General features: G+C 42.7%; 1 protein-coding gene across 1 annotated transcript in view; it reads left to right on the top strand.

Annotated features, from left to right (window-relative positions):
* Nucleotides 1-12,750, top strand: part of UBQLN1 (ubiquilin 1) — a 49,112-nt gene extending 36,362 nt beyond the window's left edge. The window contains exons 7-11 of the mRNA XM_056523969.1: nt 1,081-1,223; nt 6,410-6,493; nt 9,327-9,442; nt 9,718-9,883; nt 11,551-12,750. Of these exons, the coding sequence (XP_056379944.1) occupies nt 1,081-1,223; nt 6,410-6,493; nt 9,327-9,442; nt 9,718-9,883; nt 11,551-11,703 (662 nt within the window). The 3' untranslated portion in view covers nt 11,704-12,750. The remainder of the gene's footprint in view (nt 1-1,080; nt 1,224-6,409; nt 6,494-9,326; nt 9,443-9,717; nt 9,884-11,550) is intronic.
* The last annotated feature ends 1,519 nt before the right edge of the window (nt 12,751-14,269 follow it).

The raw sequence follows: 14,269 nt of genomic DNA, 5'->3' as shown, positions 1-14,269 counted from the left end.
TATTTGCGTGTTACATGCCGATAAACTCTCCATCGCTGCCCGCTTCTCTGCCCCTGCCTATCCTGGGGTCCAGAGACCGCCACGCCACTGCCCCATTGCCTTCCCATGCCCGGTTTTATAATTACCTGTTCCCGGGGTCCGCGCTGCTTCTGGCCGCACTGTGTCTTGAAGCGTTCTGTGTCCCGTGTCCTGCTTTGTTGCTATGCGCTGCGCAATGACAAGTGACGTCTTCAACGCGACGTCACCGTCAGTGGCCCGGCGCACAGTGACAGCTAAGGACGCCTCCGGAGCCAGAAGCAGTGTGGACCCCAGGAACAGGTAACTATAAAACCGGGGATGGGGGAGGTAATGGGGCAGCAGCGGCGGAAGTCTTTGGATAGCCAGGGGGAGAGAAGCGACGGCAGCAAGACTCTAGACCCCAGGAAAGGCAGGGGGAGAGAAGCGGGCAGAGATGGCCTCTCTCCCCCTGCCTTTCCTGGGGGCTTCTGCGAAGTCAGAAACAGTCTATCCGGGTATACACATGCACACACGCACCCTCATTTTTACCTAAATATCCTTGGAAAAACGAGGGTGCGTGTTATAGGTTGATGCGTGGTATACCCCGATAAATACAGTATTTGTTGTTGTTGTTGTGTTTTTTTTTTTTGTTTTTTTTTGGGTGGGGGATGTAAATATAAACATATATAAAAAGCAGCAACATGACTGTCAAAGTTTAATGGCTGAGAACATAAATAACTTAGAAACTATGTTCAAGTATCGTGTAAGATGTTTAGTGTGGTATTTCAATCAAACAAATGTATCAGGTTATGGTGGATACAACCACACAATATGCGCCCACTGGGGAAGATTTATTTTAAAAAAAATTGTGTAGAAAAGTGGTGCAGTTGCCCATAGCATTCAGATTGCTTCTTTCATTTTTTTTAAAAAGGCCTCTGAAAAATGAAAAAAGGAACACTCTTCCACTACTCAGGGTGTTATAGATTCCCCCCCTTTATCTTTACATAGATTACATTATGCTTGTATCCCAAGCTCTTGGAGGTAGGCATTTATTAACAACCTGTTCTATTTTGTATCTTAAAGCTGGGATGTTCAATACACCTGGAATGCAGAGCTTGATGCAGCAGATATCTGAGAATCCTCAGCTTATGCAGAACATGTTGTCTGCTCCCTACATGAGGAGCATGATGCAGTCACTTAGTCAGAATCCAGAACTTGCAGCCCAGGTAAGTGTTTTTTTTTATTTTTTTTAAAATAAATATATAGGTGTATTGACTTAAATGGGATTTCGTTGTGGAATTTAGATAAATTAAAGACTGGTCTTTAAAGGGGTACTCCACCCCTAGACATCTTATCCCTTATCCAAAGATATTGACCAAATATTTTTAAATACAATGAGTTTTTCACAAAAGCCGCTGCTTATATGATCAAAAATTTACCACTAATATTAGGTACAATATGTCACAAAAAATTATCTCCGAATCGCTTTGCTTAGTAAAAGCATTCCAACATTACCACTTTAAGAGAAACGTTAGATTTAAAAAATGGAGTACATTCATTAAAGGGGTACTCCGCCCCTAGACATCTGGGTGCTGGTGGCTGGGGTTGTTATGTTATAGCCACACCCCCTCATGCCGTCACACCCCCTCCCATAAACATGCTTTGAGGGAACGTGGCCGTGACGTAAAGGAGAAGATATTTAAAAAGAAAAACTACCACAAGAGGACATAGTTTTAACCCGTTAACGACCCTGGACGTGTATACTCGTACCTGCCGGCCCTCAGCTGATTACTGTAACTGGTGGCCGGCGATTGCCGCGGCCAGCTATTAACTCTTTAGATCGATGCTGTCTAAAGGTGCCTTAATCCCATCCCTGGTGGTCCAGTGGGGTGGAAAGAGTTATGATTTTTGAAAGGTAAGGAGGAAAAAACGAAAATGCAAAAACAAACACTCGGTCCTTAACCCCTTAAGGAACAGGGGTTTTTCCGTTTTTGCATTCTGGTTTTTCCTCCTTACCTTTAAAAAATCATAGCTCTTTTAATTTTGCACCTAAAAATCCATATGATTGCTTATTTTTTGCGCCACAAATTCTACTTTTTAATGACATCAGTAATTTTACCCAAAAATCTACGACGAAACGGAAAAAGAAATCATTGTGCGACAAAATTGACGAAAAAACACAATTAAAATTTTTTGGGGGCTTCCGTTTCTACGCAGTACATTTTTCGGTAAAATTGACACCTTGTCTTTATTCTGTAGGTCCATACGGTTAAAATGATACCCTACTTATATAGGTTTTGATTTTGGCGTACTTCTGGAAAAAATCATAACTACATGCAGGTAGTTGTTTAAAATTGACCCCTTTAACTTTTATTTTTCCGTGTATGGGGGCTAATTTTTTGCACTGTGATCTGAAGTTTTTAGAGATACCATTTTTGTATTGATTGGACTTTTTGATCACTTTTTATAGCTTTTTTTTCATTTATATAAAAACTGACCAAAAAGACACTATTTTGGACTTTGGAATTTTTTTGTGCATACCCCATTGACCGTGTGGTTTAATTAACTATATATTGTTATAATTCGGACATTTCCGCCCACGGTGATACCACATATGTTTAGGTTTATTTACACTGTTTTTTTTTTTTTTTTTATGGGGAAAAGTGGGGTGATTCTTACTTTTATTAGGGAAGGGGTTAAATGATCTTAACTTTTTTTTTCCACTTTTTGCAATGTTATAGCCCCATAGGGGGTTATAACATTGCACACACTGATCTCTTACACTGATCATTGTTATCCCATAGGATAACATAGATTAATGATTCTGCCGATTGACTGCTCATGCCTGGATCTCAGGCACGGAGCAGTCATTCGGCGATCGGACACACAGGAGGAAGGTAGGGGACCCTCCACGTGTCCTCCAGCTTTTTGGGATGCCGTGATTTCGCCGCGGCGGTCCCGAACAGCCCACTGAGCTAGCTAGGGGTAGTTTACTTTCACTTTAGACGCAGCGATCAACTTTGAACTAAAGGGTTAATAGCCATGGGTCCCGGCCCGCCCGACCCGCTATGCCATGGTGTGGCCCTGTATTATAGAAAGGGAGAGGACTCGGGACGTACATGTACACCCTGTGTCCTTAACCCCTTAAGGACCCTTGACGTACGTCATGACAAACTGGTACCGGGCGGGGATTGGACCGGGATGCCTGCTGTTGTTCAGCAGGCATCCCGTGCAAACACCCAGGGGGGTCATCAGAACCCCCCCCATGTCAGCGATCGCGGCAAATCGCAAGTGAATTTGCGCGATTACGGGTCATTATGGGTCGATAGTGACCCGTAATATAAGGGGGATCGCGGTTGTCTAAGACACCCACGATCTCCCTGAAGGCATAGGAGTGAGGTGGCAGGAGTGCCACCCCTCCTATCCCTGCTATTGGTGGTCTAGACGTGACCACCAATAGCAGATAGGGGGCGGGGGGGTTAACTTTCGTTTTCCCCGTCCTGCCCACCCACAATAGGCGGGGCAGAATGGGGAACGTAAGGAGACCGGCGCCGAAGATCCACTTACCGATCTGGGCGGGCGGCGATTACGTGCGGCTGGATCCGACGGAAGCCAGTGAGTTGCTTAGCAAAATCATGAGGGTACAGTTTGAGACCATTATACAGTGGTCTCTAACTGTAGCCCTCCAGATGTTGCAAAACTACAACTCCCAGCATGCCCAGACAGCTGTTTGGGCATGCTGGAATATGTAGTTTTGCAACAGCTGGAGGGCTACAGTTTGAGACCACTATATAGTGGTCCATAAACTGTAGCCCTCCAGATCTTGCAAAACTACAACTCCTAGCATTCCCTAACTGTTTGCTGTCTGGGCATGCTGGAATTTGTAGTTTTGCAACAGCTGGAGGACCACAGTTTGGAGATCACTTTGCAGTGTTCTCTAAAACTGAAGCCCTCCAGATGTTGCAAAACTGCAAATCCCAGCATGCACAGACAGCAAACCGCTGTCTCGGCATGCTGGGAGTTGTAGTTGCGTACCTCCAGCTATTGCATAACTACATCTCCCAGCATGCCCTTCGGCAATCAGTGCATGCTGGGAGTTGTAGTTTTGCAACAGCTGGAGGCACACTGGTTGCAGAATACGGAGTTAGGTAACGGAACCTAACTGAAGGTTTTCCAACCAGTGTGCCTCCAGCTGTTGCAAAACTACAACTCCCAGCATGCACGATCTGTCAGTACATGCTGGGAATTGTAGTCTTGAAACAGCTGGAGGGTACATTCACACGGGCAGGTTTACAGTAAGTTTCCTGCTTCAAGTTTGGGCTGCAGCAAATTTTTCACCGCAGCGCAAACTCCTAGCGGGAAACTCACCGTAACACGCCAGTGCAAATGTACTCTAAAAACGCTACACTAACACATAATAGAGAAAAAAACTACATATACACCCCCTTATACTGTCCCCCCCCCCCCCAAATAAAAATGAAAAACGTATTGTATGACAGTGTTCCAGCTGTTGCAAAACAACTCCTCCCAGCATTTCCGGACAGCCACTGACTGTCCAGGCATGCTGGGAATTTAGCAACAGCTGGAGGCACCCTGTTAGGGATATTCTACGCCAGTGATTCCCAATGTCCCCCCCCTATGCGATCCCTAATTTAGTCCTCAAATGCGCATGGGAAACAGTTTAGGGCCACATATGGGGTATCTCCGTACTCGGGAGAAATTGCACTACAAATTTTGGGGGGCTTTTTCTCCTTTTACCCCAAAATGAAAAGGAAAAGTTGGGGGCTACACCAGCCGGTTAGTGTAAATTTTTATTTTTTTTACACTAACATGCTGGTGTTGCCCCATACTTTTTATTTTCACAAGCTTTAAAAGAAAAAAAGACCCCCAAAATTTGTAACACAATTTCTCCTGAGTCCAGAAATACCCCATATGTGGGCGTAAAATGCTCTGCGGGCGCACAACAAGGCTCAGGAGTGAGAGCACACCATGTACATATGAGGCCTAAATTGGTGATTTGCACAGGGGTGGCCGATTTTACAACGGTTCTGACATAAACGCAAAAAAATTAATACCGATATGTGACCCCATTTTGGAAACTACACCCCTCATGTAATGTAATAAGGGGTACAGTGAGCATTTACCCCCCACAGGTGTCTGGCAGATTTTTGGGACAGTGGTTCGTGAAAATGAAAAATTAAATTTTTCATTTGCACAGCCCACTGTTCCAAAGATCTGTCAAACGCCAGTGGGGTGTAAATACTCACTGCACCCCTTATTATATAAGTTCTGTGAGGGGTGTAGTTTCCAAAATAGGGTCACATGAGGGGGGGGGTCCACTGTTCTGGCACCACAGGGGGGCTTTGTAAACGCACATGGCCCCTGACTTCCATTCCAAACAATTTTTTCCCAAAAGCTCAATGGCGATCCTTCTTTCCTGAGCACTGTAGTGCGCCAGCAGAGCACTTGACGTCCACACATGTGGTATTTCCATACTCAGAAGAGATGGGGTTACACATTTTGGGGGTCATTTTGTCCTATTATCCCTTGTAAAAAAATCTTAATTTGAGGGAAAACTAGCATTTTAGTGGAAAAAAAAATCGTTTACACATCCAACTTTAACGAAAAGTCGTCAAACACCTGTGGGGTGTTAAGGCTCACTGGACCCCTTGTTACGTGCCTTGAGGGGTGTAGTTTCCAAAATAGTATGCCATGTGTTTTTTTTTTTTTTTTTTTTGCTGTTCTGGCACCATAGGGGCTTCCGAAATGTGACCTGCCCCCCAAAAAAAAATTTCAGAAAAACTCGCTATCCAAAATCCCTCTGTCGCTCCTTCCCTTTTGAGCCCTCTACTGCGCCCGCCGAACACTTCACATACACATATGAGGTATTTTCTTACTCGAGAGAAATTGGGTTACACATTTTAGGAAGATGTTTCTCCTATTACCCCTTGGAAAAATTCAATAACTGGGTCTAAAAGAACATGCCAGTGTAAAAAATGAAGATTTCGAATTTTCTCCTTAAATTTGATGCTATTCCTGTGAAACACCAAAAGGGTTAACAAACCTTTTGAATGTCATTTTGAATACTTTGAGGGGTGCAGTTTTTATAATGGGGTCATTTGTGGGGTATTTCTAATAAGAAGGCCCTTCAAATCCACTTCAAAAACTGGTCCCTGAAAAATTTCGATTTTGAAAAAAAAAGTTTAAAAAAAATGCATCAAGTTTTGGAATTTTTCACCAAGAAATGATGCAGGTATCGACAAAATTTTACCACTAACATAAAGTATAATTTTACCACTAACATCTGTTTGAGTTTTATATAACTAGCACCATCATAAACGTTACTAATGTTACTTTATTTTATCAGTTTTCCTTTAGTAACATAAGCGACAATTGTTGTTTTGTTTTCTAGATGATGCAAAATAATCCACTCTTTGCTGGGAATCCTCAACTCCAGGACCAGATGCGACAACAGCTACCCATTTTTCTACAGCAGGTATGTTAAAAATCACATGATGCCTATGTACAAAGACAGTAAATAAATAAATAAAGCTGCTATCACAAATTATACTGCTTACACATGGCTGCAGCCAGGTCACTCTGTGTGTCTGCTCATAGCGCATCAGCAGCAGGAAATATGCTGTGGATTCTGCTATGTGTCACCCTACACTTCTAGTCACAAGTATTATTATTTTTTTTTTTTCTGACCGTGACTAGTTCTTGGGTTGCATTCACTATACACTTAGTGGCAAACTTACTCCCGCAATTAATACTTTAACCCCTTAAGGACCCACCCGGCCATTTTTTGCACATCTGACCACTGTCACTTTTAACATTAATAACTCTGGAATGCTTTTAGTTATCATTCTGATTCTGAGAATGTTTTTTCGTGACATATTCTACTTTAACATAGTGGTAAAATTTTGCGGTAACTTGCATCCTTTCTTGGTGAAAAATCCCAAAATTTGATGAAAAATCTGAAAATTTAGCATTTTTCTAACTTTGAAGCTCTCTGCTTGTAAGGAAAACAGATATTCCAAATAATTTTTTTTATATTCACATATGCAATATGTCCACTTTGTTTGCATCATAAAATTGATGAGTTTTTACTTTTGGAAGACATCAGAGGGCTTCAAAGTATAGCAGCAATTTTCCAATTTTTCACAAAATTTCCAAATTCACAATTTTTCAGGGACCAGTTCAGGTTAGAAGTGGATTTGAAGGGTCTTCATCTTAGAAGTACCCCACAAATGACCCCATTATAAAAACTGCACCCCCTCCCCCCCCCCCCCCCCCCAAAGTATTCAAAAGTAAGGGCATGCTGAGGATGTATAGTTTTGCAACACTTGGAAGGGCACAGTGGTCTCCAAACTGTGGACCTCCAGATGTTGCAAAACTGCAACTCCCAGCATGCCCAGACTCCAAGGGCTGTCTGGGCATGCTGGGAGTTGTAGTGTAAGGGGACCAGCTGGAGCAGTGGTCTGGACTTCTGCAAAGGTCCCGCGCCGCCGAAGATCAACTCACCTGTAGCCGCCGCCGCCGCCGGGATCCGGATCGTCAGGGACGAGGTAAGTACCGGGGCCGGGCCCCAGCACTCCCCCGTCGCGTCCCCCCCTGCGATTGGTCGCTTAGCTAACCGAGGAATCGCAGGGGATCAGAGGAGGTGGCAGGCTTGCCACCTCGCTCCTATACTTCAGCATGGTCCTGACTGTCTGTGACAACCGGGATCATGCAAAATTACCGGGCAGTCGGGACCCAGAAACCCGATCAGCCCGGTATTGCCGCAGATCGCAGGGGCGATTTCCCTCGCGATTTGCGACGATCGCTGACATGGGGGCAGACATGGCCCCCCTGGCGTTTGCCCTGGATGCCTGCTGAAGCATTTCAGCAGGCATCCGCTTCCGATCTCTGCCCGGCGCGCGGCATTGACCGGAAAATGCCAGGATGTACGGGGACGTCCTGGGTCATTAAAGCCCAGGGTGCGAGGACGTCCCCGTACGTCCTGGGTCCTTAAGAGGTTAAATTTGTTTACCTCTACTTCCAGAAATATGTGGTCTAGGACAGTGTTTCCCAAGTATGGTCCACAAGTACCCCCAACAGGTCATGTTTGCTGGATTTCCTTATTCTTTCACAGGTGATATAATTCTGGTCATTGTATCAGGCATCGCCACAATTTTATCACCTGTGAAAGAATAAGTAAATGAAAACATGACCTGTTTGGGGGGGGGGGGGGGGGGTTACCTGAGGGCCACGCTTGGGAAACACTGATCTAGAAGAGGAGTTTAAAAAAGGAAAAAAAAAGTACTAAAATGTAACCCCTTATGGACATGCGACGCTCTGCATCTTGCATGAGATGCACTCCCTACATAGCAGGTAAGCGTCACCGATAATGGCGGACATTAGCGATCATGCTGATGTCTGCCATTAACCCTATAGATGCCGGGATTGATGCCGATCGAGGCATATATATATTGAAATTGGTGGTTCTGGTAGTTTCATCAGACACCCACTGTGTGTTCACAGCCTGCCGATATGCACGAATGGTCGCAGAGATCTCTTACTTTCCTTTGGCGTGCAGGATGCCCAAATATCCAGTCTATTTAAATATGTTTTTTATCCCCCAAGGTTAACAGCATAAACTTAAAAAAAAAAAACTACAGGTCATGGTGGAAAAATTTGCAAAATTACGTTTCTTATAAATTTCCCACCATAAATAACCACCATAAAACTTTGGTTGCACTGTAGATTTTATGGTAAAAGAAAAGGTGTCAAGGTGCAAAGAACAATTGGTGGCACAAAAAACAAGCCCTCCATATGGGTCTGTTGCTGAAATATAGGGGTCAGGGGTATATTAATTGGGTATCAGTGTAATTGTACAAACCTTCCCCTTAAACGTTGTGGTGTCATAATAAAGTAAAATTAATAGCATAAAAAAACAGTCATACGGCCCTGTTGATGGACAATGGAAAAGGCAAGGAGGAAAAAGGAAAAACACAAAAATAAAAAATGTTACATCATGAAAGGGTTAAAATACCACAGACAAACATTCTTTGTAGAAACTGTACACAGACAATGTAATCTAGCTATTTGCAAAGTTGCCTTATTTACCGTGAGTGCAAGTGCATTAAAGCGTTTAAGAAAAAAAATATATATATTTTAAAAAAAATGTGGTTGTGAAGGTGGACATAGATTTGTGTGTTATACTGACACTTGTTGTAATCTTCTAAATGACAAGCTAGATGTTTAGCTTGTAGAAATGATAATCCTTTTGTAAAGTACTTTACAGTGAAGCCAACATTATCACGATCACCTCTTCCTTTTCCTGCTAGATGCAAAATCCAGATACATTGTCAGCCATGTCAAACCCCAGAGCAATGCAGGCCTTATTGCAGATCCAGCAGGGATTGCAGACTCTGGCTAGAGAAGCTCCTTCACTTGTCCCAGGGTAAGTTAGAACATTCACTGAACATCCTAAAGGTACTAGCCAGTCCCCAATAATATATGAACCCCACCCCCAGCTGCAGGAGTGATCTGACTATATCAGATTTCCTTAGTTTTTTTCCCCGAAATGTATGTGATGTTAACTCACTCCTAACTAATATGGCCGGATGTAGAGAATAACAGCCTGTAATCTATCCTATAGCAATGTCTGGCTAACTCAAAGGTTCTGTATGTTGGTAGGATAAGAAGTTCCTAATGTTTTACTCTTGTATAAACTAGGAGTACTGGTTTTGGTGGTATTGGGGGTACTGCCAACCCAAATCCTGCACCTGTGTCCACATCTGGGTCAACTGAGAACACAAGTCCATTGTCTGGAATATCTGAACCCGGTCACCAGCAGTTTGTACAGCAAATGCTTCAGGCTCTTTCTGGCACAAATACTCAGGTAACCTTTGTCAGATGGTCAGTGTCAATACTGTACATTATAATGCTTGTTTCTGTACTCCATGGTGTTTTATGAACATGGACCTCTGGATTTCCTAATTGTGAATCTAAAACATGTACCAGCTTTATAAAAGCCGTTTAGGTTGTTTGATAAACGTTATGCATCTTCAGTCTGTTTAGTCTAAATTTACACTAACTACCAGTTGGTGAAATTTACACTAGTATATTGCACCACAATTCAGATGCAATTTTTGGTCATGGTATTACATTTTAGGCCATGCTCTCTTCTACTGAGGCCACCCCCATTTGTCAGACCTGCCAGAAAAGGGTCTTTACAGCACAAAATGTTGCTCATTTAACACGGTTTTAATAGGAAATCTACCATATGTGCGAATCCAGTGTTTGGTTCATCACAAAGAACTGGTTATAGTCAAACTGTGTTCATACAATACTGAAGCTGTGTACCTACACAGCCTGACTAAAGATATGAAGCAGAAGAGATCGCAGTGTCTACTGTATAGAGGATTATTAGTATCAATAGATGTTTATACTAGTGCTCAAAACCATTTAGGACTATGGACAACAAGAGAACACTGAAACACAACAGAGAGCCTCGTATATATTCCCGATAGGTTATGATAGGAGAAGATGCATCAGAATAGCAGATAGGATTAGCAGAAAATACTTTATGCAAGAGTTATGTGCTGTTTACATAAAATATACTTGCCAAAAACTCTCTTCCCACAATAAATAATATAAAATCATCAAAGTAGCTCCGATAAAATGCACATAAACATAACTTGTCAAAATGACTTGTAGATATAATCCAGCTCACATTAAAGGGGTACTCTGCCCCTAGACATCTTATCCCCTATCCAAAGGATAGGGAATAAGATGTCTGCTCGCGAGGGTCTCGCCGCTGGGACCCCCCAATCTCCGCGCAGCACCCGCATTCTAAACAGTATGTCACATCTCCTACTGTGGGAATCCAGCGTACATCTTTTCCCCTATTCTATGGATGTCTAGGGGTGAAGTACCCCTTTAATTAGTAATGCGTGCTAATCCACATATGTCCAAAGGTTGCACACTATTCTCAATCCGTGCAATAGATCAATTCATATTGGATGTCCTTTTCAAGTGTACTTCTAGTACTTGTTAGAAGCTTACAAATAACCAACTTCAGAATTCATGTAATTTCATATACTGGCCAATTCATGGAAAATATCTGGTAATTTAAAAGCTATTTATGCAATATATTTTCCATTAATATCCCTACATGGATCCGCATAGCCGCATTCTGGCATTGGTAGAATCACTGCGCATCAAAGGCTGACTTCTGGGACGCAGTCTCTACATAAGGTTTCCTGGGACTGGTTGACATCTGACTGCTTCATGCTAACAGATTGGCTGCTGTGGATAATACTTAATTCTGTAGAAACAAAACTCAGTTGATATAATAAAGTAGTGGCCTAATAATGGATGGTCCAATGTGCTTGTAAATAGTCCATGGGTACAATAGATGTGGTCATATAATAAGGCAAAAAAAAAAAATGAAAGGACTGCATTGTTTTTCCACTCTTACAGGGCTTGGGTTGGAAGACCTACCAGAAAAGGTTAACTATTGATGGTTGGATATTATATACATAATATACATTTTATTTTACACAGCTTCAGAATCCAGAAGTAAGATTCCAACAGCAGCTGGACCAGCTCAGTGCAATGGGATTCCTAAACAGAGAAGCAAATTTACAAGCTTTAATAGCAACTGGAGGAGACATAAATGCAGCTATTGAACGACTACTGGGATCCCAACCATCATAGCGACCCTTCCCAACACAGAAGAAAGTGTAATTTATTTTTGATAATGGCTTTTAAGTCCCGATAAAACACCTGCTTTATTTCAGTTTGACTCCTGGAATTCATTGCCCTTACAAACTAATGAATCATTTAGTTGGGATGAAGTGCAGTAGTTATCTGAACCGTGGGAATCCAAGCTTGTTCATTTGAACGTGTTGCATGTATCACAGGCCACCTCTTTCATATGTTTCGTTGTTTGATTTTATTTTTTTAATTTTCCACCCTTTTTTCTTTTTTGTTTTTCACTTTTGATGCAGTTGGTAAACAGGTTTCAACGAACTATAGATTTCTTGGAAAGGTATTTGCTTTAAATTCATAACCTTTGGTAATAATTTATATAGAATACAAGGAAACTATATGGAAACAGAATCGATTAAGGTTATAATAAGTGATCCAATATCGCTTTTTGTTACTTCAGCATGTATTTTTGCTAGCATAATGCTGTGCGATTCATACTGCTTGGTTTTCATTCAGCATTATACTTTTTTTTTTCTCTTTCTTTTCCCTCTGCCTCCTTTCTGTAAACGTTTATCATTTTTCTGCAATACGTTTAAAGTAGTCCTGACTGCACACCCACTCAAAAATAAGGTAATCCATTGTATTTAGGAAATTGTGAAGTAGCAAACCTTTAAAAAAGCCTGTCAAGATGAAAGAGACTCTGTAGCGGCTATATTGCTATGGACACAGAGTGTAGGTTTTAGTAAAAACATTGTAGGGGAGAATGCATAGGTCTTCATTGATAGCCAGGCCTTTTGTGGTGGCTTTCTTTCTTTAATATCAAGACAAGACAAACTTAACCTGCAGTCCTAACGGTCCCTGCTTCTAACACCAGTTTGTATGGACACAGGCAGTTAGCACCACAGTTCACTTCTGTTTCATGTGACTTGATTTCAGGATGTGAGAAAGTGTCATGTGCTCTAATCATTTTTAACCACATTGTACAAACAGATTATCCTGCGTTTTTATCAGTAGTTCTCTCTCCTGTGCACAGGTAATAAATAAATGCCAACAAGTCTGTTTCTTGGCGCCTTTTCATTTCCCACCTCACTTGATAGGTTTCAGTTTTTTACTTTTTTTTGCAGCCTTGCATTGTGTCAGTGCAGATAGGAGAGAGAAGTGTCAGTTTCACAGACTGATTCCTGTATGGGGGGCATTTATAACAGCATTTATACTGTTCGTTTTATAGACTGGTGCCTTGGAGGAGTGTCATTCATTCAGTTATTGAAACATTAAGGGTGCGTTCACACGTACACAGATTTGATGCGCAGGATTTTCTGCTGCAGATTTCAATGTAAACTAAATGACTGAGCACAGCTTCTAATTGGCAGTTACAAATCCTGTGCATCAAATCTGTGCATGATCCTGTATGTGTGAATGTAACCAAAGGGCGTATTTGCTGCAGCTTTTCTGCTTTTTGTTTGATTTCTTTTTAGGGTAGGGTCACCTGTAACTGATCTGCTGCAGATCCGCTGTTGACTGACCCTATAGTGTGCCTCCTGCTTTGTCTGCTTGTAGCAGCAATCCACCGCTACGAGCAGAGACACAGAGATGTACAAGTCAGACATCACTTGCGTTCTCTGCCTATCCCAGGGAGTATGGGGAGCGACCGTGATGTTGGTGAGTACACGGTCTGTGTCTCGCAGGTCACAGTGGTTTGCAGCTACGAGCAGGCGGCACACTAAAAGGTTCATCATCGGCAGATCCGCAAAAATACGTTGCTGATCTTTTACGTGTGACCCTACTCTACTCTAAAAGGGATTATCCAGCAGGGGGAAGGTTTCCTAACTATTTCTATTGTTCTCGCCTCTGGTGTCCTTCTCAAGCCTTTCAATTCAATAGTCTTTCTGAGTTGTAGTGTGACTGTCAGGCCCAGGAAGAACTAGGCCTAATGTGTCATACTGGAGCTCAGCAAATCGATGTCCCTTCTTGGCCAGCGATTCGTTGAACTCCAGTATAAGGGCCTGGAGGAACAGGACACTAGAAGCGCTGCAGGAATGCAGGAGGTAAGTAGAGGTGTGTTTTTTGTTATCCCGCGGTGCCTGTGTATCTCTGGCTCTCCCATAAGCAGTGCATGGAGGGGGAGTGGCAACCCCCGCCGCTTTGTGCACAAGCATAGCCAATGTTCTGCATGCAATTCTTCAGGACACTGGGGTGCTGGGCAGGGGACTGTGGAGGGTCCCAACGATTGGACCCCCTGTGATCAGACACTTGTCCCCTATTCTGTGGGTAGGAGATAAGACGAAAAGTGCCTGATTTTCTGTTTAAATTGTGCTTATTGTTTTGCTCTAGACAGTGACCCAGATTTATCAAACTGTTTGGTAACACAAAACAAAATGCTGTATTTGTAGATCTATACACACACCACCTTTCTAGCACCGACTTGGCCCCCGTTTGCTTTCAGAAGTGCCTTCATTCTTGATGGCATACGTTCTTCTAGGTGTAGAAAACATTCCTCAGAGCGTGAGATCCAGGGACTGTGGAGGCCATTGGAGTTCAGTGAACTCATTAGGGGGAATTTATTAAGGGATTT

Source organism: Hyla sarda, chromosome 1 (genome assembly GCF_029499605.1).
Source record: "Hyla sarda isolate aHylSar1 chromosome 1, aHylSar1.hap1, whole genome shotgun sequence".
Classification (NCBI taxonomy): domain Eukaryota; kingdom Metazoa; phylum Chordata; class Amphibia; order Anura; family Hylidae; genus Hyla; species Hyla sarda.
The sequence above is the reverse complement of the archived record's forward strand: the minus strand, read 5'-3'. Positions and strand labels throughout refer to the sequence as shown.